The sequence below is a fragment of the Mycteria americana genome, chromosome 3 (assembly GCF_035582795.1).
Source record: "Mycteria americana isolate JAX WOST 10 ecotype Jacksonville Zoo and Gardens chromosome 3, USCA_MyAme_1.0, whole genome shotgun sequence".
Classification (NCBI taxonomy): domain Eukaryota; kingdom Metazoa; phylum Chordata; class Aves; order Ciconiiformes; family Ciconiidae; genus Mycteria; species Mycteria americana.
In genome coordinates this window covers 98,139,308-98,166,954 of record NC_134367.1, presented here as the reverse complement: position 1 = coordinate 98,166,954, position 27,647 = coordinate 98,139,308, and the positions used below count along the sequence as shown (strand labels likewise).

The 27,647-nt window shown below is 42.1% G+C and overlaps 1 protein-coding gene and 1 long non-coding RNA gene across 6 annotated transcripts in view; one reads left to right on the top strand and one right to left on the bottom strand.

The window, feature by feature from the left end:
- Positions 1–27,647, top strand: part of TTC7A (tetratricopeptide repeat domain 7A) — a 178,180-nt gene that overhangs the window by 116,135 nt on the left and 34,398 nt on the right. For all 5 annotated transcript variants that reach the window (XM_075496236.1, XM_075496235.1, XM_075496234.1 and 2 more), the window contains 4 exons: positions 2,374–2,490; positions 6,590–6,687; positions 13,297–13,431; positions 24,878–25,080. In XM_075496236.1, the coding sequence (XP_075352351.1) occupies positions 2,374–2,490; positions 6,590–6,687; positions 13,297–13,431; positions 24,878–25,080 (553 nt within the window). The remainder of the gene's footprint in view (positions 1–2,373; positions 2,491–6,589; positions 6,688–13,296; positions 13,432–24,877; positions 25,081–27,647) is intronic.
- The window catches only part of LOC142407126 (uncharacterized), a 44,233-nt gene continuing 28,944 nt past the window's right edge, over positions 12,359–27,647 (bottom strand). Inside the window, exon 3 of the long non-coding RNA XR_012774816.1 lies at positions 12,359–12,384. This is a non-coding gene — a long non-coding RNA (uncharacterized LOC142407126). The remainder of the gene's footprint in view (positions 12,385–27,647) is intronic.

The window sequence follows — 27,647 nt, the reverse complement described above, 5'->3', positions numbered from 1 at the left end:
AGCCTGTGCATCAAACCCATAGCTTCTATTTGTGCATTAGCATTGCTTTCCAGATGTTATCCTGTCTTGCTGAAAAGGCTTTAAAGACTACAGAATTTACTGTGCACACGAGGTAGTTGCTGCAAAGATTATTTGCTTTGATAGTTACATGTCTGCATTAACTTATAAATCTCCCTTTGAGTAGTTTCAGCTTCCAACAAATCCTTGGATTTTCTGGTACCTTTTCTTTTAGATCAGAGACTCACAATTAGATACTTTTCCATGTAGGTGCTCACAGGCTGGAGCAAAATAATTTCTTTGCCGCTTCTCAGTTAAACCAAACAAACTGAGCTTCTTAAGCCTCTGATGAAATACGTTTTTCTAGCCCTCAGATCACTTGTGTAACCTTTTTCTGAACCTCATTCCATTTTTAGTCGTCTTTTGGAGTTAAAGAGCAAGAACTAGAAACAGGATTGTAGTAAGTGTCTCGCTGATGCTGTGAACAGGAATAACCACATCTTCGAGCTCCTACTTGATTGTGCTTCCGTATATGGATGCTAAGGCTTGCTTGACCTCTTGACTGCATTGTTGTTCAGGAGCTTCATGTTCATGAAGCTATCCTTTATAATACCATTACACTCCAGGGTATAACCTCTCATCTTGCTAGTGCGATATATATTCCTTGCTCCTAAGTGATTGATTCTATATTCTGTTGTATTAAAACAAGCTTTGTTCTTACGAGCCCAGTTAACTAAGGGATACAGAGCAGCATGTATCACTAGCCAGTTTCCGTTGTTAACCACTCCTTCAAATTCAGTCTCATTTTTATTTTCTTAAGAGTGTGTCCACTGTCATATTCTTTGTCCCAGCAAAATTTTTGATCAGTCCATGGATCCAGCCCAACAATAACTACTTGAATCGTGAGGGCACTTCCTTTCAGTTAGGGGGTCAGCATCTCCAAAAGCAGGGGATGTTTCTATTAGCATTTGTTTTGCTCAGATCAGTAACAAGAAAATCAAAGGTAAACATACAGTAGGGATATAAAGTAGTAAAGGACAAAGACAAATTCCCTGGATTATGAATCTTGATCTTCCTTTCCTAGCCTAAGTTTGTACCTGGGGAGTTTAGTTGAACGCTTGTCCTGTGAGGTGAAACTGTAGCAGCAGCCATGAGCAGACTTCCCTATAGCAGTTGGGCTACATTTTGGTGACTCCCCCCCACCCTCCCAAGAACAAAAAAACCCCTAATGTTTGTTAGTGCAGAATGGGACTGCCATTTTAGCATATTACTGTAGATACGCACCACAGAGTCTTGGCTACAGATTTCTAATTATTGCAAGTGAAGGATCTCTTATTCAGCTGCAAAGTCTTCTCTAACATCATCTATGCAGTTGCTGCTGTCTCTTTCTGAAGTTGGTTGGATTCCCCAGGAGCCTGCAGGTCACATTCACAAAACTGGTTTTAGGATTTTTAACATTCAGCTATTAATGTTGTATGCACATATGTACATAGTACATCTAGTAGCATCTAGTAGATTAATCGCTAGCCATATCGAGCTAATTCAAAATGTGTAGATCTTGGACTTTATGAAAACATTTAAAGCAGAGAAGTAAATTTACATTAGTAAATAAGAAATAAATTCAATCATCTTGGCAATTACAAAAAAATAAAAATGGGTGTTGTGAAGGATGGTGTTAAAAGCCATGCTAGCAGCAAGTGGTAGGTTGTGTCATTGCTGAATCTGTCTTCTAACCTCTGCTTGACCTAATTCTGCTGAATTCCAGTGGTCTGTGCAAGTACGTATTCTCTAGGTATAAGAATAGTAGCAGCAGTTACACTACCTAGAACAAGAATGTACAAGGGCTATCGGCTGTCTTGCCTAGGGGCATGAGATGATCGTCAGCTGGGGTTAAGAAAAAGCGTTTCCTTCCTGTGAGGCATTACATAATTGTCTGCGTATATTAAGTATGTTGGGTTTTTTTGTCTGAAATTTATTATATAAGCCAGTGCTATAGGAAGATGCCAGACTAAGAAAACAGTCTGGCATATGTATTATGGCAATTCCTTTTTATTCTGTTTTCAACGCTGTCCAAAATAAAATGAGATTCACTGTATGTTTCACCTTGTTAGCTTTGCAATGCATTGCTTTTAACGCTGTCCCGCTAGCTTTGTGACGCAAATTTGACTGCAGCTGAGGAATATTGTTAATCCTCTCATCTCCTTGTGGGGAATCAAAGTTGAGCCAAATGAAATGTTTTGTGCTCCGGTGTTTTCTTTTATTGCTGCATATACAAAGCAAGTAAAAATGCTGGCTGCCAGGACGTTGCTAGAGTGATACTGATTCTCCACATTTGAGATGCCACTAAAACAGAAGTTATTATTTTTCATCTTGCAGCTTACTCTTCACCAAAGTAAAACTGGAATGGATACATAAAGGACCTGAAGAGGCTCTGGTGACATGCAGACATATGTTGCAGATGTGGCAAATGGTATATAATGTTTTACAGCACAGGTAGGCTTTCTCCACTGTCTAACAAGTTCAGATTTCATAATGGAGATGCAGTTATCTTCTTTAATTGTCTAGATGCTTAAGTTATTTTGCAAAAAGGGTCATAAACAGTACCATAAAAAGAAACATAAGTAGTATTTCTAGCTGTGATTAAAAAAAGCAAGATTTTAATAGCCATGATTTAAAAAAAAAAAAACAAAAAAAAAACCACAAAAAAAAAACAAACCACAAAACCTCAAGATTTTAAGAGTGAAGAAGCAGTCTGAACCAAGAGTTTCTGATCTGAATGTCTAAACATCTATATCCATATTCAGATAAACATCTATATCCATATTCAGATGTCCAGAATGGAGGGCAGATTTATTGTGTTTTCCCCAACAGTCTGAGCATCCATCAGCTATTGTTCACAGTCTGCAGTAGTTGGCACCACCCAGGAATGTGTGGGGGTGACACAGTCCTGAACCGAGTAAGCCAAGCAAAGGCACACGGCCAAAACTCTTATCATATGCTGTGGTTGCATGCCAGTTGCATAGCCTGGTGCTAACTGGGCAAGGAAAGCAGCGAAGGATGTAGCATCTTTCTCCCTTCCCTTGTCCTAGTAAATCTGCATTTAAACAGTGCTAGGTTCCCTGTTTGTTCCCTCCTTCTCATCTGCTTCCCCTCCAAAAGGAAAAGTTTAGAAAGTGTGAAAGTTACCAGGTTGGGTTTTCTTCCTTCCCTCACCCTTTGGATATTGTCCCAGTCATGCTACCACCGTACAACTGTCTTGGGAATGGTATCCTGTACTTAATCTCACACCTGTAATATCCATAGAGGTTTTGTCTGATGGGAAGGACAGCATGCTTGATGGCAGCAGTCACGACAGCAGACTGATGAAGCTTGTATCGTTCCCCAATTTCTGCATGCATTTACATAAGCTTTATAAACACCAGAAGTATATGTACAGAATGATGCATGTCTATATACAAGTTGTCCTTGAGGGATTATTAGTAATTCCTTGTTGGTTTAGCTAATGAGCAGCAGACCAAACACGAAAATCAAGGTGTTTACATAGCAGCAGAGAAATGGTCTCTTACAGGCTAGAATTATTGATTTCCTTAGGCCTTAGTCTCTTTAGCTAAGGATTCAATCATGTACCTCTCACATGAATAATCTTTATACCCATGAGTAGTCCTCATGAAGCTGGTCAAATCCACACTGAACAATTAGGACTGAGTAAGATTTACTCTTGCAAGGGGGGGCTGCAAGCCTGAGACTGAAGAGAATACATTGGAAAACAGACAAAAAAATTTGGACTGCATTTGGATCCCAAGCTGTGCTTTGGCTGTTATACTTAAAAACCCAAGATGCGATAGCTTTAGAGGCTTTTGATAAGCTTTAGCCATAGAAGCCTAAACAAAACAAATTGCTTTGCTTTTGCTCTTAGGAACTCTAATATGTATTTCCCTGCTATTCCCAGTGGGACTTTTTGGCTTTCTCAAAAAATACTTCATAAAGCATTTTCTACTGGGAAGTACTGCTTGAAAGGTAACAAGAATGAACTTGGCACCTGCAGTTTTAGACTGGATTCAGTGACCCAGGAAGCCCCTTGTATTAAGCAAATTGCAGCAGTATCAGCTAACAAATATGTAAAATATTCTGGGTTGGGCTTGCAAAGGAACTTAAGGGGAATTCTTATCAGTGAGACTTGGACACAGACATTTTTTAGGGCCTCTTGGAAAAGAGAAGCCTGTATTTACACGAAGTTGAGAGCTGTTGCACCCAATACTCTTCACTAGTTCAATCAGTAGCTAATCGCCCACACAATTAAATTGCACTTTAGTTACATTTGGTTGCATTTGTCTGGCCTAAGTTTCCTGGCTTTGCAATCTTCCTATGATTCTGCTAGACTGAAGAGTCTTTCGGGGCCCAGTATTTTCTCCCCAGGCAGCTATTCGTATGCCATGCTCAAGTGCCCTCTTGTCTTCTCTCTGATAAACTGGTGCCTCTGCAGTCTCTCACGATCAAGTGTTTCCTTCAGCAATTTTTGTGACCATTTTATGCACTGTCTCAACTACCTTTTAAAAATACGGGCAATGGAGTGGCAACATGTCCCACTGTCAGCCTTTCCGGTGTTGTATGTGGAAGGCAAATCACCTGGCTACTGCCCCTTCTGTGGTGCATGGAGAAGCTTTCTTGGCCGAAGGCCTTGTACTGCAGCTTTGAAGGAGCAGTTCGTTCTCAGCCCTTCTCCAGCATAACGAATACAGCCGTTGGGAGTGGCTGTTTTGCACAATGCAGTCCACTTGGTTTTCAGGCTGGGATTTCAGTCTGCTTTCCCAGTTAAAAGGCCATGCTGTTGACTGTATTGAGATGCATTTTTGTTAACTGAAGCCACCTCATTAAGCCCTCTGAATGCTGCTCTCCTGTGGTCAGTTTTTACTGTGGCCAAACTTACGCCATCCACCAATCTCCTCACTGGCATATGCACTGCACATATGCACACATCCACCAATCTCCTCACTGGCATATGCACATATATGCACTGGTATATGCCTCACTGGCATATACCCTATACTCCTTTGTGTAGGAGTATAGGGTATATGCCAGTGTTCAGCTGTGTGCCTGAACAGTGGCAGCAGCGCTTGCCTCATGGGAGTAATATTTTGAAGTGCAGCTGCCATGTTCCTGCATATACAATGCACCAGCAAGACACAAATGTCCCTAATGGTTCCACCAGCAGTCCCCAGTCAGGATAATGACACTTGGGCTAATCCTGGCTCGGCAAGGCAGAGGCACAGGACAGAGAATTTAATTTTCCCTTGTATCTGTCACCACAGGATGGTCTCAAATGAGATGTCAGTGTGGAAACCAGTATGGAAGACAGGGAAGCCCAGTCAAGGCCAGAGATTTGTGCAAACAGTCAAATGTCCAAGAATTCAGGGTCCATCAGCAGAAACGGTAGTGTTTGATCCCAAAGCCCAAGTAAAAGGTTAATTAGCTATTGTAAATATGATTACCACTATGATGAACGACAGTAAGTGGCTTTCAGTCCTAGATTGTTAGCTGGCAAGGACAAGACTTGGTTTATCTTTTGCTATTGTTTTCTGCGATAACAGAATAATCATGTTTAAAACCAAATAACAGTCCCAAGCTAATTCTTCTGCTAGATTAATGCAAATTCAAGGGAATCCTGTGCAATCCCTACCAAAGGACTGATCAGACTGGAAGACGGGGCATCCACAGCAATCATGACTCTCTGACAGCTTGTTTCCTGGGAGGATTATTGTCCAAAGGCTGAGCTGCACGCTTGGAAATGTGCCAGAAAAAGTAGCCAGGGCAGTCACTTTTCCTTTTGATATTTTGTCCCTTAATGGATGATGAGAGGAGATATCATCGCCATCTGATCCTGGAGGGATGGCAGACTGGCAGACTATGTGGTGACAGGAAGGCTCAGGAGATCTGTGTTAAGTAATCTTTTGTTAGGCACATGATTTCCCCCCCCCCCCCTTTTTTTTTTGGAGTTTCCTTCTGGAAGACCTCTCCTGTGAGGAAAGAAGTCTAATAGAAGAGCAGACCAGATAGTCTTCCATTTATAAAGCAGAGCTATGTGGTAGCTTTTATCTTCCTCCTCTGTTTGAACAGAACAAAGGTGGATGAGGAGAAAAGAATCCCTTTGAAACAAAGAAATTAGCACCTGGGTGGAAGGTGGTAATTGGTCTGTTTCGAAAGGATTAGCACAGCAGACCTGTGAAGAAATCCTTCTGCAGACAAGCCCAAGGGATAGTAGTGGTTCTTGGGCATGGAGCTGCTGGTTGGCCTCCTCTGGTCTGGCTTCTAGTTGCCAACATGTTCCTTGTCCAGTAGCTTGCAAAGACTCCCAACAGCCAAATAAACTGATACCAGCACGTGCCCTGGAGCCCTTGCTGGGCACTGTGTCTCTGAGCTTCCTGTCCATTGGCATGGTTCACGTGTCAACACATTCAAGAAGCTGATTGCCTGCAACTGGAAGGCTTGAGTTTTCAGTTCCAATAGCAGCTAGATGAGACTATTGCCTGCTTCAAGGGGAATGTTGTCTCTCCACTGAAAGGTGGCCAGGTAACATGGTTTTGTTGCTTTACAGTGGCTCTGAGAAAGGAAGTAGTGTGACCGAAACACCGGTGATCAAAAAGCATAACGGACTGCATCTCACGCTCCCGGATGCTCATGATACCGATTCTGGTGAGGAAACAGGATTTGTGCTTTCCCATCCTAAAATGCATGCAAGAAGTGTATACTAGTTCATATAAGAGGAATGTTTTATTTTCTTCAGCGGGACGGGGCGGGGAGGGCTGCGCATGTGTTGCTGGGCTGGTGGTCTGGAGTCCAGATCTGTCTCCAGGGCCACCTCTGCCTCTGTGGTTTGTCTGGACCTTGGCTTCCCCATGCATAAAACAAAGATACCGGTTCCTGCTTTCTTTTACAAAGATCTCTGAGATGAGCATGAAAGGTATTAGATGGGAGTTCACTATACTTCTGCAAGAACTGTATGATTCAGTCCTTTTTTTTTTTCCTTCTCCCCCCCCCCAATTTAATCCTTTTTAGATATCCTGATCAAGCCAGCTATTATTGTGGTTTTGGAAAGCTGAGTGAGAATGTCAGTTCCTATTAGAAGGTGATTTGGTTTGGGATTTGTACATAAACCTTGTGATGTTTTATTATACGGTAAACACACATTCACAGTAACAGATATAGTCAGATGGAAATAACTGAGACATCAAAGCTAATCTTGGCAGGAAGGGGAAAGGAGGCTTTCAGAGACTGCTGCTGAGTTGTGATTTTTATCATAAGTCTCGTGATGGTTGGTGCTTCCTTTAAAACCCTAACTCTCAAAATCAGATGATTATGTGAGAAACTTGCCTTTTAATTTGGGGGGTTTTTTTAGGGAAGCAACTTTCTACCCTTGTGTATGTAGAGAACACTTGCAAAAAAAAAAAAAAAAAGAACCTCACAGACTCAGAAACTGGACAAGAAGAATATAAAAGCTTATTTTCAAAAAAACCTAACGCTTAAACAAGCCTCATGCTTTGGGGCTAGGGAATTAGGGTTTGTCTGGGTCTTAATCTTGAACATTTGGAATTGGTAAAGGTGAAGTCACATGCTCAGCACATACAGCAGAGATGGAGGACAAGTTCTTATATGTTAAGTACATGACTTGTATTAAATTATGTATGTTTAACCCCTATTTACACCCATCAATGGTTAAAAAGCATTCCAAGGTTAGGTCTTGAGCATACAAGCATTCAAACATCAAAACATTATTCAGCATGTCTGCTTTTTTGTTTCTAGTGTTATAACCCTTAGGGTCTATATTTATGTCATTGTAATCTTACTGATTCTATGCACACATATTTATGTAATTTTTAATCTGTTTATTCCATTTCCCTTTTATTACTCTTCGCTGAGATGAGTCTCTTATTTTGTATAGGTCCTTTTTATCGTTGTTTATATGACAGTGTTCTATAGTCTTCGTCTTTAATTAAAGAGAACAGGCCCAATTCAGCACAGGTAGATGAAGAGGATATACTAAATGAATATGTGCTGTTTGGCATACTAAAAATTATCTGGAAAAGGGAGTGGATATGACATGAAAGTTTCCTGGTGATACAGAATCATTTAGGATAGTCATCACTTTGATAACTGTGACGATTTGTGAAATATCCCCTATCATCCCTGATGCTGGACAGTAAAATGGACTTTCAGTTTCAGTGAATATACGAAAATGGCTTGGAAAACACTGTAGGCAATTTGCAGAACCCGTCAGCCACTAGGCATTACTAGGAAAGCAATAAAAAACCAAAAAATATTATTTGCCACAGTACTTCTGTTACCCATCTAGTTCCCGCTCTGCTGCTGAAACAGTGAGTGGCTTGTGGTGCCTAGACTGTGGGGCTGAGCCTGGATTGATTCTTGCCTCTTCAGCTTTAGGTAGTGCTTAATGGTATGTAAAAGGCATTCTGGGTGTGGATCCCGTGCTTTTCTGGAGATCTCTTGTCTTGCTTTGTAATTGTCTGGAGAAAGGAGTGTGGCAAGGTTTGGGCTACACCCACTTCACAGCATGGTTTGAGATTTTGAGACCAAACTGTCAGCAGCAGAGCCTGTAATATTTTGATGTACTGGGGTGCCACCCTTCTAAGACCTCACTCCTGCGTCCTGCTCTCTCCTCTGCTGCAGACCTGCAGCACCTCCTCCAGAGCCACAGCAAAGCTCAGGCATGTTTGGTCTCTGTGTAGTGCCTTCCTCAAAAAGCACATGGCTTTGGGTACCTGTTCCAGCCTCCTCCTAGCCCAGTTTTAGCAGCCAGCGTGCAATGGAGCAGCTGTAGTTCAGCAGAAAGTGCTGTATGCCATGGTACTGCCTGCCAGAAAGAGCAAGTTAATGTAAAGTACAAGCTTTAAACCAGCTTTTCATGCACATAAAGTGATTTGCACTGAATACAGTTTGGTTTTAGCCAAGAAATGTATTCCTCCTCCAGGTTGAGAATCTAGGTTTTCATGCTAACGTGGTTGCACCCACAATGGACGTGAGGATGGGGCTGGTACTGGAAGTACACCATCCACCTTAGCGCAGGACTGGCGCTGGCTGTTTTCAGCAAGGGTCTGCGGCTCGCTGCTCTGCAGGCTCTAGGTGCTGCTGTTCTCCATCTGCAGGAAGGAGGCAGCTGGGTCTATTGTCCCAGTTGGGAGCCTCTTTGAAGACAGTAGGAGGTGAGATTGGAGAGTACAGCTCTAGCCCCTCTCACCCTTGTGCCTCCCCAGAGCTGCGGCTGTGGCTGGCTGCTTTGAAGGAGGGAGGAGGTCCAATTTTTTTGCATCGTTCTGGAACAGGCTCTGGTTTCCATTGTGAAATCCCCTGGGAGCGTGCGGCAGTATCGCTGTAATGCACAGGCGCTCTGTGATCTCTGGACTCGTCACTGAAGGGGGGATTACTGCGGCCGGGTTTGACACTGGCCTCTCCCTCAGTTAGACCACAATGAGATTATTTGCTCTGCCAGAATTTTAGGTTTGCTGCCAGGAAGATTAAATCCTCTTTATTTTCTTCATCTTCTCCTAACTGAAGCAGTGTTCCTAACTAAATTCACCGATATCAGTCAGCTTCCTTGCTGTTTCATTCTTTTTCTGATCTAGTCTTATCTTATAATGCTCTTGCCTGAAGTGATTTAGGCTAGGGAATTCTGTGTGTCTTATAAGCCTAGTAAATCTACTGAGGTACATTTCTATTTTGATAGCAGTTTTTTCATAGATGCAAAATATTAAACTTGGTCCTTCTTGGTCTTATAACAACCCTAGCATAGTGCTTTAAAATTATCTAGATATGTTTTGTATGGCTTATATGCACAGCTCATCACGACAAAATCAATTTTGTTATTTTTATGATTTCTTTCCAAAATGTGTGGAGGGCTTTATTGTAAAATGGGAAGTTTATATTCTGTCTAGTGGAGCTGTTAAAAAGAGAAAGAGACTGCACTAAAAATAACAAATTGATGTGATATCTTCTTATGCCAACATTTGCATGTATTTTGAGGCATGACATTAAAGTTCTGTGAGACAGGTTTTGTGGGGTTTTTTAGCATATAAAGATCTACATTTCTTTAGGAAGAGATATTTTATAATGAGGCATTCAGAGACTTTTTTTTAATGTTGCTTGAAGTTTTTCCGGCTCCCACCACCACCCTGAGGTCAGAGTGATACCAGTGTGATACATGCCTACCCCCTCTCTCGGGAGACGCTGTGTGTTAGAGGTATACTCTTTTCTGGCTCCAGTAGCCCTCAGCCCACCCCCAGGGTCACCATATTGCTTGCCTGAGGTTCAGAGCTGTGGCTGAGCCCCTTTCAGTCCAGAAGGGCCAGGCTGGCAAAGACCTTCTCTTACAGAGTATATTTGGGCAGACAAGCTTTAAGGAGCGTTCCTGTGAGCGGTCCAGCAAAGATGGGTAAGAGCAGCAGTAGCAAATGTGTGGGTACGGGCTGGGATAGAGAGCGCCTTGTTATCTGGCGTGTGTGTGTTTAGAACAGGGAACGTATCTGTGTCTGAGGCTGGGCAGGGATGGGAAGGGATTGACTGGTCTCTTGCCTAGTGTGGTTTGCTTCCTTATGTAGGCTGAAATGGAAAAGAAAATAAACATCAAAGGACTGGAATGCCAAAGGCTGTTAAATGCAAAGAGCCTCCGCTGCAAATTGCTAAATGACGTGGGTTCCCTTTTTATGGCTGTGCCAATTGAAGCCCACAGCACTGGGCAAGATCAGTCCCAAATCGCAGTCTTTCCCCTCTTGGCAACTACCCGGCTAATGAAGAGAAGGAGGAGAGGAGCAGCTAACTCGTGTTCCTTCGAGTGCAACTAGCTCATAAGTAATATTCCTGTAAAGCCTGCTTTGTGAGGGAAGGATGCTTTGGTAGATCCTAAGTGGCTGTTCAGCCTCACAGTAGCGTGTGAACCTCTCCAAAATGCACAAAGGTGCCTTATAGTGACATAGTCTCTTTGGATTGACTTGCAAAGAAAAGAGGATTTCCCTGAGCTCTGTGAGGATGTGAATAAAACACCAGCCCATCTGCCCACCTAAGGCAGTCAGACCAGCATTAGGTACGAGTGCTTGTAAGAAACACAGCTCCGGAAAGCCTCTCTGAAAGAGGCACAGAGGCAGTCTTGGCAGAGAAATGTAATACTGAAAGTTGCTTTCAAAGCATACTAACATGATCAGGAGTGCTAATATAAGAATTTGGTTAGGTTGACTGCAAAATCCCCAAAGCCTATGTAATTTTTTCCAAGTTTGCCAATCTAGAAGGCAAGAGGTCTGCCCTAACTTCAAAGTGCTCCTAATAACATCACTAGCTGTTCACGTGGCCATTTTCTTGTTGCCTCTGCACTGCAAGGAAGCTGTCGGTGTTTTGGATGGCTGGGGGGGAGTGCCTGGTAGTTTTCCCTGTGTTAAACTACCCTTGTCTGACTTGAATTCCTGGGAGTTTCGGTGAAATTTCTCCCAGGTGGAGGGAGGGATGGAGGGGAGAGGAGTGTGAGTGGGCAGGGCAGGAGGAGGAATCCCATGCAGTGAAACAGGCTGAAGATGGATCCATTAAATAAACTGTTAAATATAATAAATTCTCAGTGCAAAGCAGAATGGCTTTTACTGTACCATTAAAGCTGTAATTGCTACATTACTGCACTGTCATCTCTTGGAACATTAGATCAGGAATGTCTTTGAGAACATGTAGGAATTTAAGAAATGCATCTAGGAAGAGCACATTTGCATTTTCCAAGGGAGCCGTAGGAGGCGCCTGCACTGCAGGGCTGTTTTGAAGTTCTCCTGCTTAAAATGAATGACATTAGTTAGCGGTGAGATAATGGGACAAATATTTCCCATAGCAGTTTTAGGCTTCGAGTTGCACTTGCAGCCTTTCCCTAGCCATGACACTCTCAGAGGCAGGCAGCGCTGCCTCGGGTTAGGTCAAAGCTGCGGGCCGTATCCTGCCCTGTGCCACACAGGTGTCAAAGGAGCGTGAAGCAGAAATGTGCCTCCCCTCGCGCCTGGCAGAAGGCTGGGTCCCAGCTCAGCATTCTGAATGCTGAGGACCACTGGCCAAGAGACCTCGCTGCTCTGCCTGCCAGCACCCCAGCCCTAGCTGATGGTCTGCTGGTGAGGAGGTGTGGTTTGGCAATCCTCTCTTCAGCACGCCCCAGCTGGAAAAGCATGCTGTCTGTCTCAGAGACCACTTAATGCATATGCCCCATGACAGGTTTTATGCCCTTCTGTCCCTTCCCTTGCCCAGAGCCATCCCAGCTTCTCCGAGTACCTGTTCCTAGGCTCTGCTGCTCCCTCAGGGTGGCTGCGGTGAGAGAAAGTGGGGTTTTAACTCTGGGATCTTGTGGTCTACAAGGTCAGCCTGTAATTGCAGAGTAATGCTAATCAGCGCAAGTGCTTCAGTCACAGCAGCTCTCCAGAGAAAGAGCTTATCGACCTTAAAGTCACATTAAACCTATGTATATGAAAATATTTATTTCCCAAAGCTTTACAAAGCCAACTCTGAAATCCCGTTTTGTAGCTTCTTATTTTGTTACTGTCCTCTTGGTACCCCTCTGAGAGGTCGGCTCACCAGTATAATCCTACTTGCTGTACTGGAGAATGTGCTCTCTGCCCATACATTCTTCCTGGGAGTAGCTTTTGATGTGATGTTTTGTCCCAGAGATGTGGGTGCCAAATACTTTATTCTTGCGTAAATGTTACAGCGCATGCTAAAGGTTAATATAGTCAAAGCACTGAGCTCTCTGCTCCCCAAGGTTAAATGAAAAACCACGCTGCCTCTAAACCAGTAGAACAATATTGATGTCACTTGAAATGTGTATGCTGTGTGAACAGTGCCAAGCTAGTCTGTAATGCTGTACTAAGATTTTACATTAGTAGGCCATATTTTGCAATTATATGGTGACAGTGTGCTTATAAAACGGGTTACTAATAAGTATTTGTGGGAAATATTTGATGGTAGAGTTCTGCTTTCCAAATGAGCAAAATACAGTTGCTTCCTTGATGAATGCTAAGCAGACCTCTATAAAATTACTGTCTGTCCCTTAATTCGCTTGTTTGAGCTGCAGCCCTTGGGTAATTTAGTGGTTTTTTTCAGTAAATTAACCTTTTATAAAACATGGTCCTCCAGTTGGTCACGCCAGAATTCAGTGGAGTTCTTATTGCATAAAACTGGTGCAGTGAGTGAATAATCAGACCTGCTGCCTTAATGAGTCAAAGAAATATCCCAAAGAATTATAAAATGCATTACTGTTCTTGTTTGTTTGGCCCATAGGATCACAGCGAGCCTCTTCCCTTGCTGCATCACGACTGGAACAGGCCATGTCTGAAATAACTATGCAGAGCAGCGCAATGAAGCAAGGACCTATGCAGCTGTGGACAGCTCTTGAACAGATTTGGCTACAAGCTGGTAAGTCCTGGACCACCCAGAGTTCCATTTTCCCTCCAGTGGTGAATGAGATGACATAAGTATTAAGGGAGTAGTTGAAATCAGTAGTTGAAAGTCACCTTATTCCAGCAGAAAAGCTGCCTATCTATCCCAGCTGGTTTTTGAAATTCCGCTTATTTGATTCAATATAACAAAAAAAATACTGGAGTAGTGCAATTTTTCAGCTCACCTCCATTTTTCCATAACACACACAAAACTTCAGTCATCACTAAAATATGCTTTTAAAAGAAGAGGGTAGGTAGTTCTTCATTAACAAATGGTAGTTGGTAGGGACAACTATTTTCATGCTCCTTTTCCTATGTGCTTCCCTGTAATAAGACTGGGCAAACCATATATTAAAAGTTATTCAGACTGGGAACATTCCAATCTTTGCTGAGGTGTAAGTGAAAATTATTAAAAACAGGAAGTCCTCCACTCATTTTATCCTTGACTGTTTGAATCTACCAAGGACTTGTAGGTTGCATGTCATTTTGAGGCACTTGTGCAGAGATGCTACAGCATAAAGGGAAAAGAGAATAGTGAGAAGGAACTCTACCCGGAGGCAATCTCCAAACTCATGAAAGAGTTTTATGTAGGACACTTGGTGAGGAACAGAGTTGCACAGCACATTCTACCATTTGCATTCCAGCATTTCAGGACTGATAGAAAGAGTTCTGACCCTGCAGTTCTGCTCTTAAGAGATACAGCTTTTCTTCCACAACTGGGCCCACAGTTGTGCGCCTGAAATTACATTTGAGTGCTGTGATTGCTTCTTAGATGTCTCTCCTACCATTTGCAACGAAAAAAAAAGCAGAGCCCACTGGAACCTTGCTGATAATTTGCTATTCTGTATGCAGGAGAACCTTTCAAATTCTCATTTAGCTAATCTGTACAATTGACAATTCTCACATAAAACCTGGCAGTCTCACCCTACTTCTCAGCAAAGATTTTTATAGCTGTTTTTGTGGACCATTTCCTACCAATTAGACTTCAGTTCTGGTACAAAATATGTGACGTTCTTTTTGTTACAATTTGACTAACTGTTAAAGAACAAAAGAAGTTCCTTATGGAATGCATCATCCTTTAAGTTAATCATGTGCGTTCACTTAATGGCTTGTGCGTATGTAAATTTCAGTGATGTGCTGTGGGCTTCAAAATCACTACCAAGGTTTTGCTTTATTCAGTTTATGCTCCTGATTTAAGGCTGCAGGGGAGGCTGGTGGGGAGCAAAAAAACCCAGAGTTTATTGTGATGAGAAGCCAGGTGTCTGTTGTCCATCATCCTGCAGGTAGCTCTAGGCAGTTTATGTTTTTGCTGCTGAGTGAAAAGACAAAAGCAATAAAGACCTAGTGCTTGCTGTGACCTAGCTGTGAATTGCTATGATTACTTTTCAGTGTAAATTGAGTGCCTTTCTCAAAGGTGTTAATTAATTCTTTTAGATAGAATTTCTTTTCATAAGCTGTAACTTTTCTGTCCTATTCTGTCAGTTTTTAAATCTTTGTTTGGTTTCATGCTTACTTTTAACTGGACTTGAATCAGGATTGATATTCTGAAAATACATACTGTGACTGCTTTGTAATTTTGTTACTGAAGTCAGTTATTGTTGTGGATGCAGCTTAATGAGCTCTTGGTGAGGTACTGCCCGTTCTCTTCTTGCAGTAGTGTGGAAGTCGCTGCGTTCTGGTATCCTGAGGGATGAGGAGAGATGTAGGTATTTTGAGGTAGTCTTTCCTCTCTGCAGAGAAGTGCACAGCACCTGAATAATTAGAGGACTTCTTTGAAGTGGGTCAGATCTTACATGCTCTTACTGATTGGAATAGTCCAAAAGGGTATCAGTGACCCTCTGTGCTAGGATCTGTCCCATCTGGAAGGAGGGGAAAGGAGGAATAGGTATGCTCGTAAGAAGCTAGTAACTTCCAAAATAGAGATATTTCATAAACAACGAATTAAACAGAAATGCGTGGTTAAAAACAGCTGAGGTAGTCACATGCTTTTGTGTTACAGCTCACCCCAAAATTAACAGCTGTGGAAAGCAACAGGCGATTAGCGTAACATTTTGATGTCTGCATCCAGAGTCCCTTCATATTCATGATAGAGCCGCACCAGTATGCTGTAGATTTCTATCAGGTTTAGCATAGACTTGTCCTTTTTCAGTCAATGACTCATCTTGTGACCTTAGGCAAGTTGCCTAACTTTTCATACTTCAGTGTCCTATCTCTAAAGGGAAAAAATGTTAATCTGCCTTTGGGAAATGACTCGTGTATTGTTGGTTTTGTTGTCATTAACACTTTGACCTTTTTAGCGTGAATCATAAATCTTTAGATAAAATTATTACAATTTCCTAACCTCATACTACAGTAAATTTATAACAAAGTGTCTCTCCTTTTCAGACACTAACAGGGCGCAGTTGGCCACGTCTCTGTGTGTGGGTATGGATTTAGAGCGCCAGGCTGCAATTGTGTCTGGGTTCCATTAGAGCCATTACAGTTCCCGTGCCTCTTCATATCCCAAGGCATGAAAACTAATAGTACCAACCGACTCATCCAGTTAGAGCTTTCTGCACTTAGATTGTAGAGGCATACAAAACCAGCTATCCCACAGCTGTATGAGGCTGTTCTTACAGCCCTCCAGCAGCCAGGCCAGGCCACAAAGCCAGCACATAAGCTTGCAAGGGGACCGTTAGTGGATGGTAGCTATCAGATGGTGCTTATGCGGGGGAATTGTTACTATATCACCCTCCACCTGCAGCTGCAATAGGAGTTCCTGCCTTGTGCAGAAGCAGCCTCAGTCCCTCGGAGCTGGAGAGCCCTTCTTGTGCTCCTAATGGGTCTCACAATCAGTGCATGAGAACATGTGCATTCTTTTAACAGTGGCTGAAGGTGAGCGAGGCTGTGAACCCTGTGAAAGTAGTTAAGCTTTTGTGTCCTGTGATAAAGATACTTATCTCACACATAAGAGGGCATAGACTTAGTGTTTTATCTGTAACTTTTCTGGGTTTATGACCAGCACAGTTATGTAGGGAAGATAATAAAGCAGCAGCTTTGGAAGTGCAGCTGCTAAGTCCAGATATGCTGCACTATAATGGATGCCGCACGTTGGCTTTCCCTGCAGCAGTGCCTAGTGAAATTTGGGGGCAAGCTAATTTTTTGTAAAGTGTAAGCAACCAAAGAGCTACTTGATGGATCTGTGGTCTCTAGAAAGAGTCCTCTTCTTCTCTTTCACACATCCAAATAAAACTGTGAATTCTCACTGTTAATCTTACGTCCAGCGATCTCTTGTAGGACCAGCTGGGATCTGCAGCAGGGAACTTAGCACATTTCTTCAGTGGGCTTCCATATCTTCCTGTTTTCCCTGCAGGTAGTCACAATTAGCTTTGGAAGAGTACAAGGTCTGCTGTCCCCGAAGACTAGAGAGGTCCACTCCCTGCAGCAGGCATGCTTACGGGAATACCAATAGGCATACTGTTTTCAAGTCTTCTGCAGCAAAGACTGTGATTAACAGAGCTTGTCTGGTCCCTTTTAACAATAACCTTCCAGTCCTCTTGAAATGTAATGGCTTCTTAAAAGGAGAGAGTTGTCTCATTAGGCTTTAACATTAATAAGCCTAAGCATTATTCTTGGCCCCAAGTCTGAGAAACAGATCATTTCAAGGAGTACTCAGGAACTGAGTACTCAGCATGCTGCAGTGCGCATGCTGCTGTGGTGCAGCTCCAGGAGAAGGTGGTCTTTGTGCCATCCATATGCCCGTTTTTCCTCTTTGTTCTACTTTTCATGACTGAGAGCTTGAATTCAACTTTGAGAGGAGCGAAGGAACTACCACAGCATTGGTAAAGCTTGTTAACTCCTTCCACCTCTTGTTGCAGGAAGAGCTGCAAGGGGAATCCTAGAGATTACTGGTGATAATACTGCTTGTGTTACCAAGAGAAATGTCTGACCTAAGAACTATTTCTACTCCTTATTTCCTTTTTAAAATCCTGCCAGTACTCCTCCTTTCTGTTTAGAAAATACAATCATGCTGTTTGGCTAAGGAAGACGTACTTGAAATGGTTCAAATTTATGACCAAAATTTACCTTCATTCGACATTTTTATAAGATCACTTTTGACCCAGAGCGCAAAGTGTGTCAGTACTGAAAAGAAATAGTTTTAATAGTTTTAAGTTCTTTGGGTAACTGGAGTGATTTCTTATCTGAAGTATGTGTGGTTATATTTTCAGGCAGCAATAACTGTATGCTCTATTTCTACAGAGCATTTTAGAATGCTGCAAGCCAGTTTTAATAAGAGTTCTAATATTCCAGCTCCCGTTGCTATATTATTTTAAGCTTTACTTTTAACTACAATGTCCACTTTGTTTGTCTTTACTGGTACTTTATATCTGACAATTTAGCTTCTTGACTAACCCAATACTTTACCAAATATGGCCACTCACAGCAAAGTAGGTCTGGTAATTTGATCTAAGATTGGCTAAATGCCTGCTAAGCACAGTCTGCGAACCTCACCAGGTAGACCTAAGGCTAATTTAAAGGAGCATTTAAAGAAAAATGGCTAGGATAACTACTCCATATACTCACAGTGGGGCTGGAGTGGGCTACCTGCTGTCTCAGTAACGTGCTAAAGTTTACCCTAGGAAAAAAATATTATAATGAATATGCCACGAGCAAGAAATTTAAAGAGAGCCAGTGTAGCAGAGAACAGTGAGCTAATGGAAAAACATCTGCTCCCCCGAGTTACATACAGCAGGAACTTTTTTTCTTCCCTTCACAAAACGCTTGCAATTTATTTATTTTATTCCATACGGGCCAATTCCTGGGAAAAAGCTGTGTTAGAGGAGATGGGCTTTGTTCCACGAGAACGTGTCATCGGGGCCAGTGGGCTGGAATCTTCAAGCCCGGCTGGCCTGCAGCCGCACAGCCGCACAGCGGGCGCCCCGGCAGCAGCCAAGGGCATGGCCGGGCCCTCCCCTGCTGCCCCTCGGCTCACCCAGCACAGCTTGTGTTTGCACGGCTTGCGCATGCGTATTTAAATGCTCTTCCTTCTTGAAGCTTTTAGCGATCCTAAGCCCCCTCAAGTTACTAGCTCTAATATTAAAAGTGTTTATCAGGTTTGGGAGACATCTTTACTGACATTGCCAGAATAGCTGGGATCAGATATTGTCCCATGATGCAGCACTGGTTGTGGAAGCAATTCTAATATTTTTCTTTATTTTTTGTTTAAAAAACGCCCTGTGCTTTCAAATTTTAGAATTTCAAATTTAGAACTTCCCCATTCACTGCTTGAGTTTTTGAGTGGTGCTGATTTTTGTGGCTCTTTACAGTAACACAAAGCAGCGTGAAAAGCTGGAGCCTGGCGAGGGGGAGCAGGAGGGAGTCCTTTATTGCACAGCTATTACTGAGGAGAATAAAGGTGTACTGCAAAGATGGCTGCGCTGCAGTGTTTACTTACTAGGAGGGATTAGGAACACTTCACATTGGAGACAGAAATGGTAAAGTGAGCTGGTTTGGTCCCCTTTGAAATGTTACTCATGAAGTTAAGAAGTCAGCAGTGGTTCTACTAAGCCTCCTGGTTTAGCGAGCTCTGTCCTAGGCTTTTCTGGTGTAGGCTAAGGATCACCGGACTCCCATTTCTATTCATCTGAATGTCCTCAGAGGGATACCAGGTTTTGATCTACACTCTCCAGCTTGGTTTATTTTATTTTCTATCAACAATGAATTTAAAAAGTCAAAAGGAGTCTTGGCCTTATATCAGTTCTACGCATTTTGGATTGCTTCCCCCATTCCTGAGGCTTCTGGATATTTCTCATTGCTAGAGTAGGACGTGAAACTTTGTGGACTGATAATCCGTTGGTATGGGCCATCTTCAAAGAGCACATGCCATTTCTCAAAATCTGGGGCGTGAAAACATGCACATGTGTGTGAACACTCACTTGTGAAGGATACACGCAGCAGCTAGCAATGCTCTGTTAAGCAGTCTGTAGATCCATTGCCAAGAGGTGGAGAGAAACCTGTTGCACTACCAGTGGTACCCAGAGAACGACAGAGGGTACCAAATACTAACGTTCCTCAGCTGCTCAGTAACTTTTAGGCAAGTGATTAAGTGTACACAGTTAGGAAGAAGGAAGCAGGACATTTATTCATACCAGAGACAGAAAATAGGAATTTATACTTCGCTGGGCTGGCATATGAAGACTTAGAAGTCCTTTCTTTGACTATAGCCAGTAATACGTGTTTTGAGAGAGATACAAGAAAACCCAAAAGGTGCCCTTCCAACAGAAGCATTTTTCTGTCACCCTTATCAGTGGTGGCCTTCTTGCCTAGAAGATGGTTCTCCCAGCTGTGAAAGAGGTGTTTCCTCACCAGTGAGCAGGGCCCACTTCACATAAAGGAACCAGCTTTCTTGTATTATTTCAAGTAGTGTTTTGACTGCGCCATTTAGTACAGAAGGTAGCTTGTGGTAGTTCTGTGTTGCTTCCAGAAATTTTCATTCTAATGCTGCATTTGCAAATAACCTTAGTGGCCATTTCAGCCCCCCGTGAGACCCAAAGCTTGGAAATTTAAAGCGGGTCTCTGGACTCCAGTTAAATACCAGTTTGCATGCAAAGACAGCCTTTGAGGATGTAAATCTGTTGCCTCATTCAAAAGAGCAAGCAGCTGAGCTCAGGTGGATAGGAACACATGGCAGTTTCTGTCCTCCTTCATTTCTGTATCAAAGATTTGCATCGAATGAAATTATTGCAGTCAGGATACGGCTTGAGGAATCTTCCATCTAATCTGCCCGTGAGTTGTCAAGCTACTGCGTGCAGGGTGGTGTTGTAATATGGAACAATGACTAAACATCACCTGCCAGAAAGGAAAGGCAGCGGGGGAACCCTTTGTCACAGTAATAGCTCTGTATTCACTGCTGCAGGCAGAGCTGTCTCAGAGGAGTGGGTCTTTCCAGCTGGCTAAGGGCTGCTGCAGTAACAAGCATTAATAGCTCCTGAAGGCAGATGATGTGGAACAGAAATCACCTCCCTACACATCCTCACAGGTGCTCTCACCTTCTTAAAGTGTGAAGGGCTGCTCCCCACTGTACCATCCTGCTGGTCATCTGGCTGCATTGCGCTGGCTGTGTCGCTAGGGTGGACGAGAGTAGATGAGTGCTTTAGATCTGGCGGGCACACATGACCAAGTGATGTGGAGCAGTCTGCTTGTGGGAGTTAAGCGCTGTGTCTTGGATAACACTGAACGTGATTCACAAGGACTGAAATTTTAACTCTTGGGTTATTCACATCGCAGAAATACATTTCAAATAAGTTTGATTTTTTTTTTGGCTAGAATTACAGTTGTTGCTGCTTCTGTGGTGACAGGCACAATCACTCTTGACACTGCTTTGAAACACTTAGGAAATGGGAAATAGAGTCAATGTTCAAGGTGATGGCAGGCAACTCTGTTCCTCAGACTAGCACTGTGATGCAGACATGACTAGATTACACTGTTGTTACTCCTCTGATGGACTCCCTAACAGAGCTCTGTCAAATAGTTTATCTTGGAGATGAAAAAAGGAGCTTGACTGCAGGAGACTCAGCTTTGTCAGTGTTCTGGGAAGTGCTCTCAGTCTGTGTGTTTGTTACTGGTCTTTGGAGAGTCAGTAGATGATAAGCTTCTGGCAATTCTCACTTGATTAAGGACCTTCACTGTAGGTTAACCTAGATGCTCGCAGAAACAGCTGGAAGAACTAGGAGCTCATATTAGGAGCTAATGATAATCTGAGTGGAGGTGCGTGCTGCTCTCCGGGACTGGACCCAGCATTAAGACTGATTTATCAGTGGAAGTCTAGTTGCAAGTCAAGACAAAGGAGGCCATAGCCACAAGAGGAGACAACAGTTGTTTGGAAGAAGAGCAGAGCAGGCTGGACAGTACTGCAAGAGAGCACAGATGGGAAGCATAAGGTGGATATGAGAAAGAAATGAATCATTCTAGGCTGGACCTTGGAGTCAGCTGGATAGCTGCTCATGGTCTCAGTGGGTGCAGGCTCAAGCTTCAATTAGTGAATGAAAGGAGACAGTGCACGATTCATCCTGTCTTTGCCCATCCATGCAGTGCCCTGTCTCAGCCCATACCTATAGGTAAAAATGCTGAAATATTCCCTAATAATCATTCACACTCAGAATTTCCAGCATTACTTCAGAGAGGCTAATAGAGGAGGTGGTACATCCAGGATGATCATCTCTCTTTGCTCAGTAGCATTCAGAGAGCCTTTGGTGGTACTTAATTTACATTCTGTTTTGAACTTGTTTAAGTTTTTATGAAGATAGTGTTAAGTGAGAGAGAGCAAGGAAGCTTGCAATGGCCTTTAGATTCAAAGCTGTGAAGACTGTCAGTACCAAGAATGATGTAGTCCAACAATTGGAGGTTCATAAATGGTTTCCCTGAAGCATTGAACCTTTCACAGGGTAAGAATTACAGATCTTCTGTACGTGTGTCAGCCTGAGGAGATACCCTCTGCTTTAGAGTGGAATTGGGTGCCACATCTCTATAACAAAACTTCCTCGTGAGGGCTGCTAATTTGGTTAGATGTTTGTCTACACCATGATTAGGTGATATAAGGAGATACAGTGAATAATCCAGTGGACAGGAAGCTGCTAACCCAGGTAACGCAAAGGCAGGTGTTTTAGTACTTTCAGTACCGTTGAGGAGGCAGGAGTATTACCATGATAAATTTAATGAGTCCTTGGTTTTTGGTTTTGATTTCTGCCTCTAGCTGTGTTTTTATTCCATGTTGCATAAGTGTATCTTGTTAATCTGTAAATAAAATGAGTATGTAATAGAAGTGAAAAATGAGTTTACAGAAAACACATTTTAAAGCAGGCCTAAACGATTTCCCTTAATGTCTATTTTTAGCTGGGTGGGTGCACTCCTTTCTTTTTGTAACCCAAAGGCACCTCATTTTTTTTATGCAAATTAGGCCTCCCACACCATTAAATCATTTTTATTGACTATTGAGCCTGCAAAGAAATGGACTGAACTTTAATATGCTACATTACCATACCATAAAATACAATTTGTAGATCTTATTTAGATTCTGTGTTGCTGCACTTCCTCTAAATAATTGTTATTACTGAAGAAGATTTACAGGCACCATTGAAAGAAAGAATAAGTACTCTCCATTTTGTATGCATTGAAACACTGGGTGTGCGTGATTTCACATCTAAACCCCCTTGCTCCCGATTCTTTTCTGAAATGAAACAAGTCACATTATGCTGTTAGTTGCTAATAGAGCTTTTAATATGGCAGTATCCAGAACTTATGCTGACTTCAAACGGTGCTGGGATTTCACCCCTTCTTTTGTGCCACTAAGTTTGTGCTAACTTTGCAAATGAAGTGTTTATCTTCAGGCTGTGAATTGTCACTTTGCACATCCCCATCCTCATTATTGCCACATGCACGGCCTCAGCTGCTATGCAGCACTTGGCAGGAAAATGCTCTGTTCCTTAGGAAGTGCAAGTAAAATACTGTCCTCCCACAAACTTTTGAATAAGGCTGCACACATACTCAGCTTGACAAGGTACATGGCCTTGCTTTCTCTTACTATAGATAGCTGCAGCCTCTTGGAGCCAAGGGAAGGGATGCATGCTGAGATTTTATAATGATTAACCAGAGAGAAATGTATATGAGTCACTCTTAAAAAGCATAGCTCTTACCAAGGAACTAATGTTTTGCTCATGTTGACAGCCTTGGAGAATGACATTTATCTGTAGCACATCCTAGGGATGGCTAAGAAACATTCGAGCATTTTCTCAGCAATGTCTCACCCTTCTTCTAGAAGGACCACTTCAGAAGTGGAATGGTGTTCGGCCATGCTGTCATTTCAGTACATGATTGTTTTCAGTGTGCCCATAGACATGCTATTTGTGGTCCCAGTCTCATGTCAGATAGGGCAAGGAGAAGCCTTTCCATGGTCAGGCAGGACTGCCTTTGGGATGCTCTCCTGCTCACCTCTACCCAACAAGCTCCATGTCAGCATGCCAAGTCCCCACAGTCATCTAGGTCTCCTGGCGTTTTGAAACTGGCAGAGTTTCAAAGCTATTTAAGAGGAATTTTCAGGCTAATTTCCCCCCTCACAGAGACTTTCTGAGAATATTCACTACCTTTAGAAGTCAGGGCATTTAAGGTTGTGTCTAATTTCAGAATTATTTATCTAAATCTGGAGACTGAATTAGTCATTTTGAATTGGACTCTTGAACTGTCAATGCTTAGTGCATTACCACATCAGTTAAAAAAAAAAAAAAAAGAAAAAGGCTTTGAGCTTTTGCAGTGATAATGTGTAGAACACAAACAGGTTATGGGCCAAAGAGCAATGGCTGCTGTATGAAGAGAGAGAATTATTTTATATACATACATGCATACGTACAGATATATATCTAAAAACACAGTTTCCCTTTTCAGTTACGTGTGGCAGTGAAAACTGAGTATCACTTTTGAAGCCTTTTGCAAGGATTTAATGCATAATAAATCTAGAATTAGAATAGACTATTTCAGTTGGAAATACAACCCTCATCTGGTCCAACACAATGATCATCTAGTCCAACGATGATCTAGTCCAAATCCTGAGAAATGTTAGTTTAACCGTGAGTTATGTTATGAAATTTGTTTAACATGAGAACTTATTTAACAATTAACTGACAGTCAAGCACATTAGTATGCCTGTTACATTTTTGTTTCTAAGAAAACCACTAAGGTAGTTGCTGATGGTTGAAGGAAGTAAATGACTGAGCAGTCTTTTCCAAGAGCTCTCGTTTTTCTGTAGAGTATGTATGAGGAAGTAAATGTGTGGATACACAATATAAGTAAGTCTCTATGATAAAAGCCTTTTGATTTTAATAGTCTCTGAGAAGTTGAGACCGCTATCTCATAAACTAGACAAATAAGCAGAGAGAAATGCTTCTAATCATAATTTAAAATGTGGAAATACTCTTAAATAAGTTATCTAATGTCCAGCTCAGTCAGATGTATCCTATTACTCTGACATGTTTAAAGTTCTCAATAGGCAGTGTTGGCTTATTCTGTTCTTTTTTTCCCCCAGATTATTTGGAAATACGTATGATGGCTCCAAGTGGCTACCAGCCCTGCTTCCTTAGGGCTCAGTTCAGCACTGTTTACATTCCTGATTAAGGAATCCTTAAGGCCATCCTCTGTCAGGACAACACCTAAAGATGTCCATGAACATCTCTATAGAGCCCTTAGCATTAAAAAAACATCCATTCAGTGAATCCACTTGTGATAGTAAGCACTAACCATAGTAGCAGCACTGTGCAGGATCATGGCCTCATGTTTTAATATGCTTAAGGGAGATGATATGTAATTAATGTGAAGAAAGGTCTCTGACTTATTTCAGCTAATGGTAGGGTGGTTTTTGGTGTGTTACATTTTTTGTTTGTGGTTTTTTTTTTTAGCTGAACTCTTCATGGAACAACAGCATCTCAAAGAAGCAGGCTTTTGTATCCAGGAGGCAGCTAGTCTTTTCCCCACATCTCATGCTGTACTGTACATGCGTGGGAGGCTCGAAGAGATGAAAGGCAATTTGGAGGAGGCTAGGCAATTGTATGATGAAGCGCTCACAGTGAATCCAGCTGGAGTGGAAATTATGCACAGCCTGGTGAGTTTGCAGGGGCTCAGCTCCATTATAGTATTTATGTTCCTGATTAACTGTAATAAGAGGGGAGAGGGCTCATGCTTGCTCTGGATGCCGTTGTCTTCCTAATCCTGAGAGCAAGTGACTGTTCCAAGAATAAATTGGGTAGCTTGAACCTCTATTTTAAGACTGGATTGAATGTTTTTAACTAATTAGGACTTGTGTCAAAAGTAAATATTTTAATTGACAAAGGATGATAGTTTTGGAACTCAATTCACTGCTTTGTCTTTGCTGCTTTTCCTACTAACTGTTATGCATTTTAAATAAGCAGTACACTGATGTTTGAAAGATCTAAACTAAATAACTATAGAATATAGATATATATGGGGTTTGTAAACCTTGGGTTGGAGTCTTGTGTCTACTCAAATAAAGATAAACTATGAGTTTACAATACAATTAATCTGTTATTGTCTTAAGTTGTGGCTTAGCTCCGACCTTGTGTAGGGGCAGTGACTCCACGTATGTGGGGTTTTTTGGTAACACTCCTATCCCGCAAGTATTTTTTCCGTTGCACCATCCCAAAACCAAACTTATTTACAGACATAGGGCCTAGAGCTTAATAATAATAATAGAGGGAGCTTTGTGGAAGGCCAAAACCCACTTCTCTTATGAAATCAGAACAGTTAATCATATTTCATCAATGATGTGTCTTGTTAACTGTAGCCCTTACTAGGTCTCTCTGGGATTTTAAAAGTCTTTCTTGACTAATTTAATTTTTACAGGAATTCTATATCCATGTGACCGCTTTGTGTCTTTGTTAGCAGATTTGTATTTCCTGGCATAAATTTGGTCCTGGTGAGGTTTGCAGGCAACTCCAAAACTGAAGGGGTATCAGTGCACAAGAGGACAAACGTAAAGTCAAGCTATAATTGAGAGAAAATAGTAGAACCTACAGGCAAGGGATGAGATATTCGGTAATAATGAATGTTCAGTGCAAAACCAGCAAATGAATAGCTGGTGCATAAGTCAGGAGAAGGTTACAAAACAGCTATGCGCGTATCAGGCTTTAATGAGGCAATAACATTATTTTGTTGCCGTGATCCAACCTTTACAAAATCAGTTGGTAAAAACCTGGCAAGATAGAATGACGTTCTTTGCTCAGTTAGTGTCATGATTTCAGACAAGTCACTGATATCAGAACAGCCATCAAGTTAGATGCCGACATGATGCTAACAGCTTTCATTTTTGTCTTATTTTATGGGCAGAACCACATACTGTGTCTTCCCATTTCAGTTGCTTGCAATTTTCTGAAACTATAGTGATTTGGAATAGAAATTTCTGAGATGCACATCTGCTCTGGCCCAGTTTACTCTGGAAAATGTCACCCAACATGGCTTAACTCTTTCTGAAAATGAGGCTAAAGAAGAGACCTTAAAGGATTCTGTGACATCTTTTTTACTGTGCTTTATTGTCTCCAGGTTTTGTCAGGAATGGGCAGTCTTTGTAACATATTAACGTGCTTTTTACCATCCCTAAGAAAATCCTTCCTAGGTTATCCAAGTTATAACCTTTAAAAACCACATTTTATACATGCTTAGTAGATATGTATTTCTGAAACCTCTAAGGAGTTTGTGAATGCTCATTCCCCTCAAACCCCAGTAAGCTCCATCATCTCTTAGTCAAGGGATGGAAGTAAAATTTAGGAGAGGTGAAAAAGGCAGTGAGATGGGGAATTTGGGAGCAGAGACTCAGTCCATAAAGCAAGTAGGGAAGAGGAAAGATAAACTCAATAACAAAGTGAGAGAAATAAGGATAGATAGAAAATAAGATAAGATAGGTAACACTGGGTAAGACTGGATAGGTAAGAAGAATGAGACTGGATTAAGGAACCAGGCCAAGACACATGGGTTGAGGGATGGGCATGTTGGAAAGGATGAATTAAAGGGGTCAGTCTTACAAGAGACAAAGAAGCGTGAACCTGTAAGAGTACTTCCACTCCATAGCCTCGGTCCCCTTAAAATTGTGAATCTTCCCATCCTGGTGCCAGCAAATATCAGTGAAAATCACTTGCTTAAGCATGTGCCTCATCTTCTTTAGCTTGGCCGTGCTGGCAGCCTGTGGTTTACACCTGTTAGCCAAGATAGCAAAGGTCTAGTCTATCCCTGCTCATATGAATCACGGCAGTAGTTATAGGATGCTACATAATGGCATTCCGTTGTATGCTTTCCCAAAAGCTAGGAAATTGCACATAACAAATTAGAAGCATCTGATGAGCACTATAGAAAAGCCTGTAAAGAAATTAATCATTCTGCCTTCAGAACAGAGCGGGAATAATGTGCAGTAAACAAGGCTTTTAGGGCTATGCATCAAATAAAAAGGGCAAAAATTAAATATTGAATGGCTGCTAGCTAAGTGATTTTGTCCTGCATACTGAATGAGACAGTGTCTCCATGGAGAACTTAAGACTGGGTTTATGCAACTGAGGATATAATGTAACAAGTGGTAAATTCTGCATCTCCTCGAGGCCATCAGAAGAAGACTGGATGCCTTTCTGAAATGTATGTATTAGCCAAGTACTAGCTGTGCTGTTA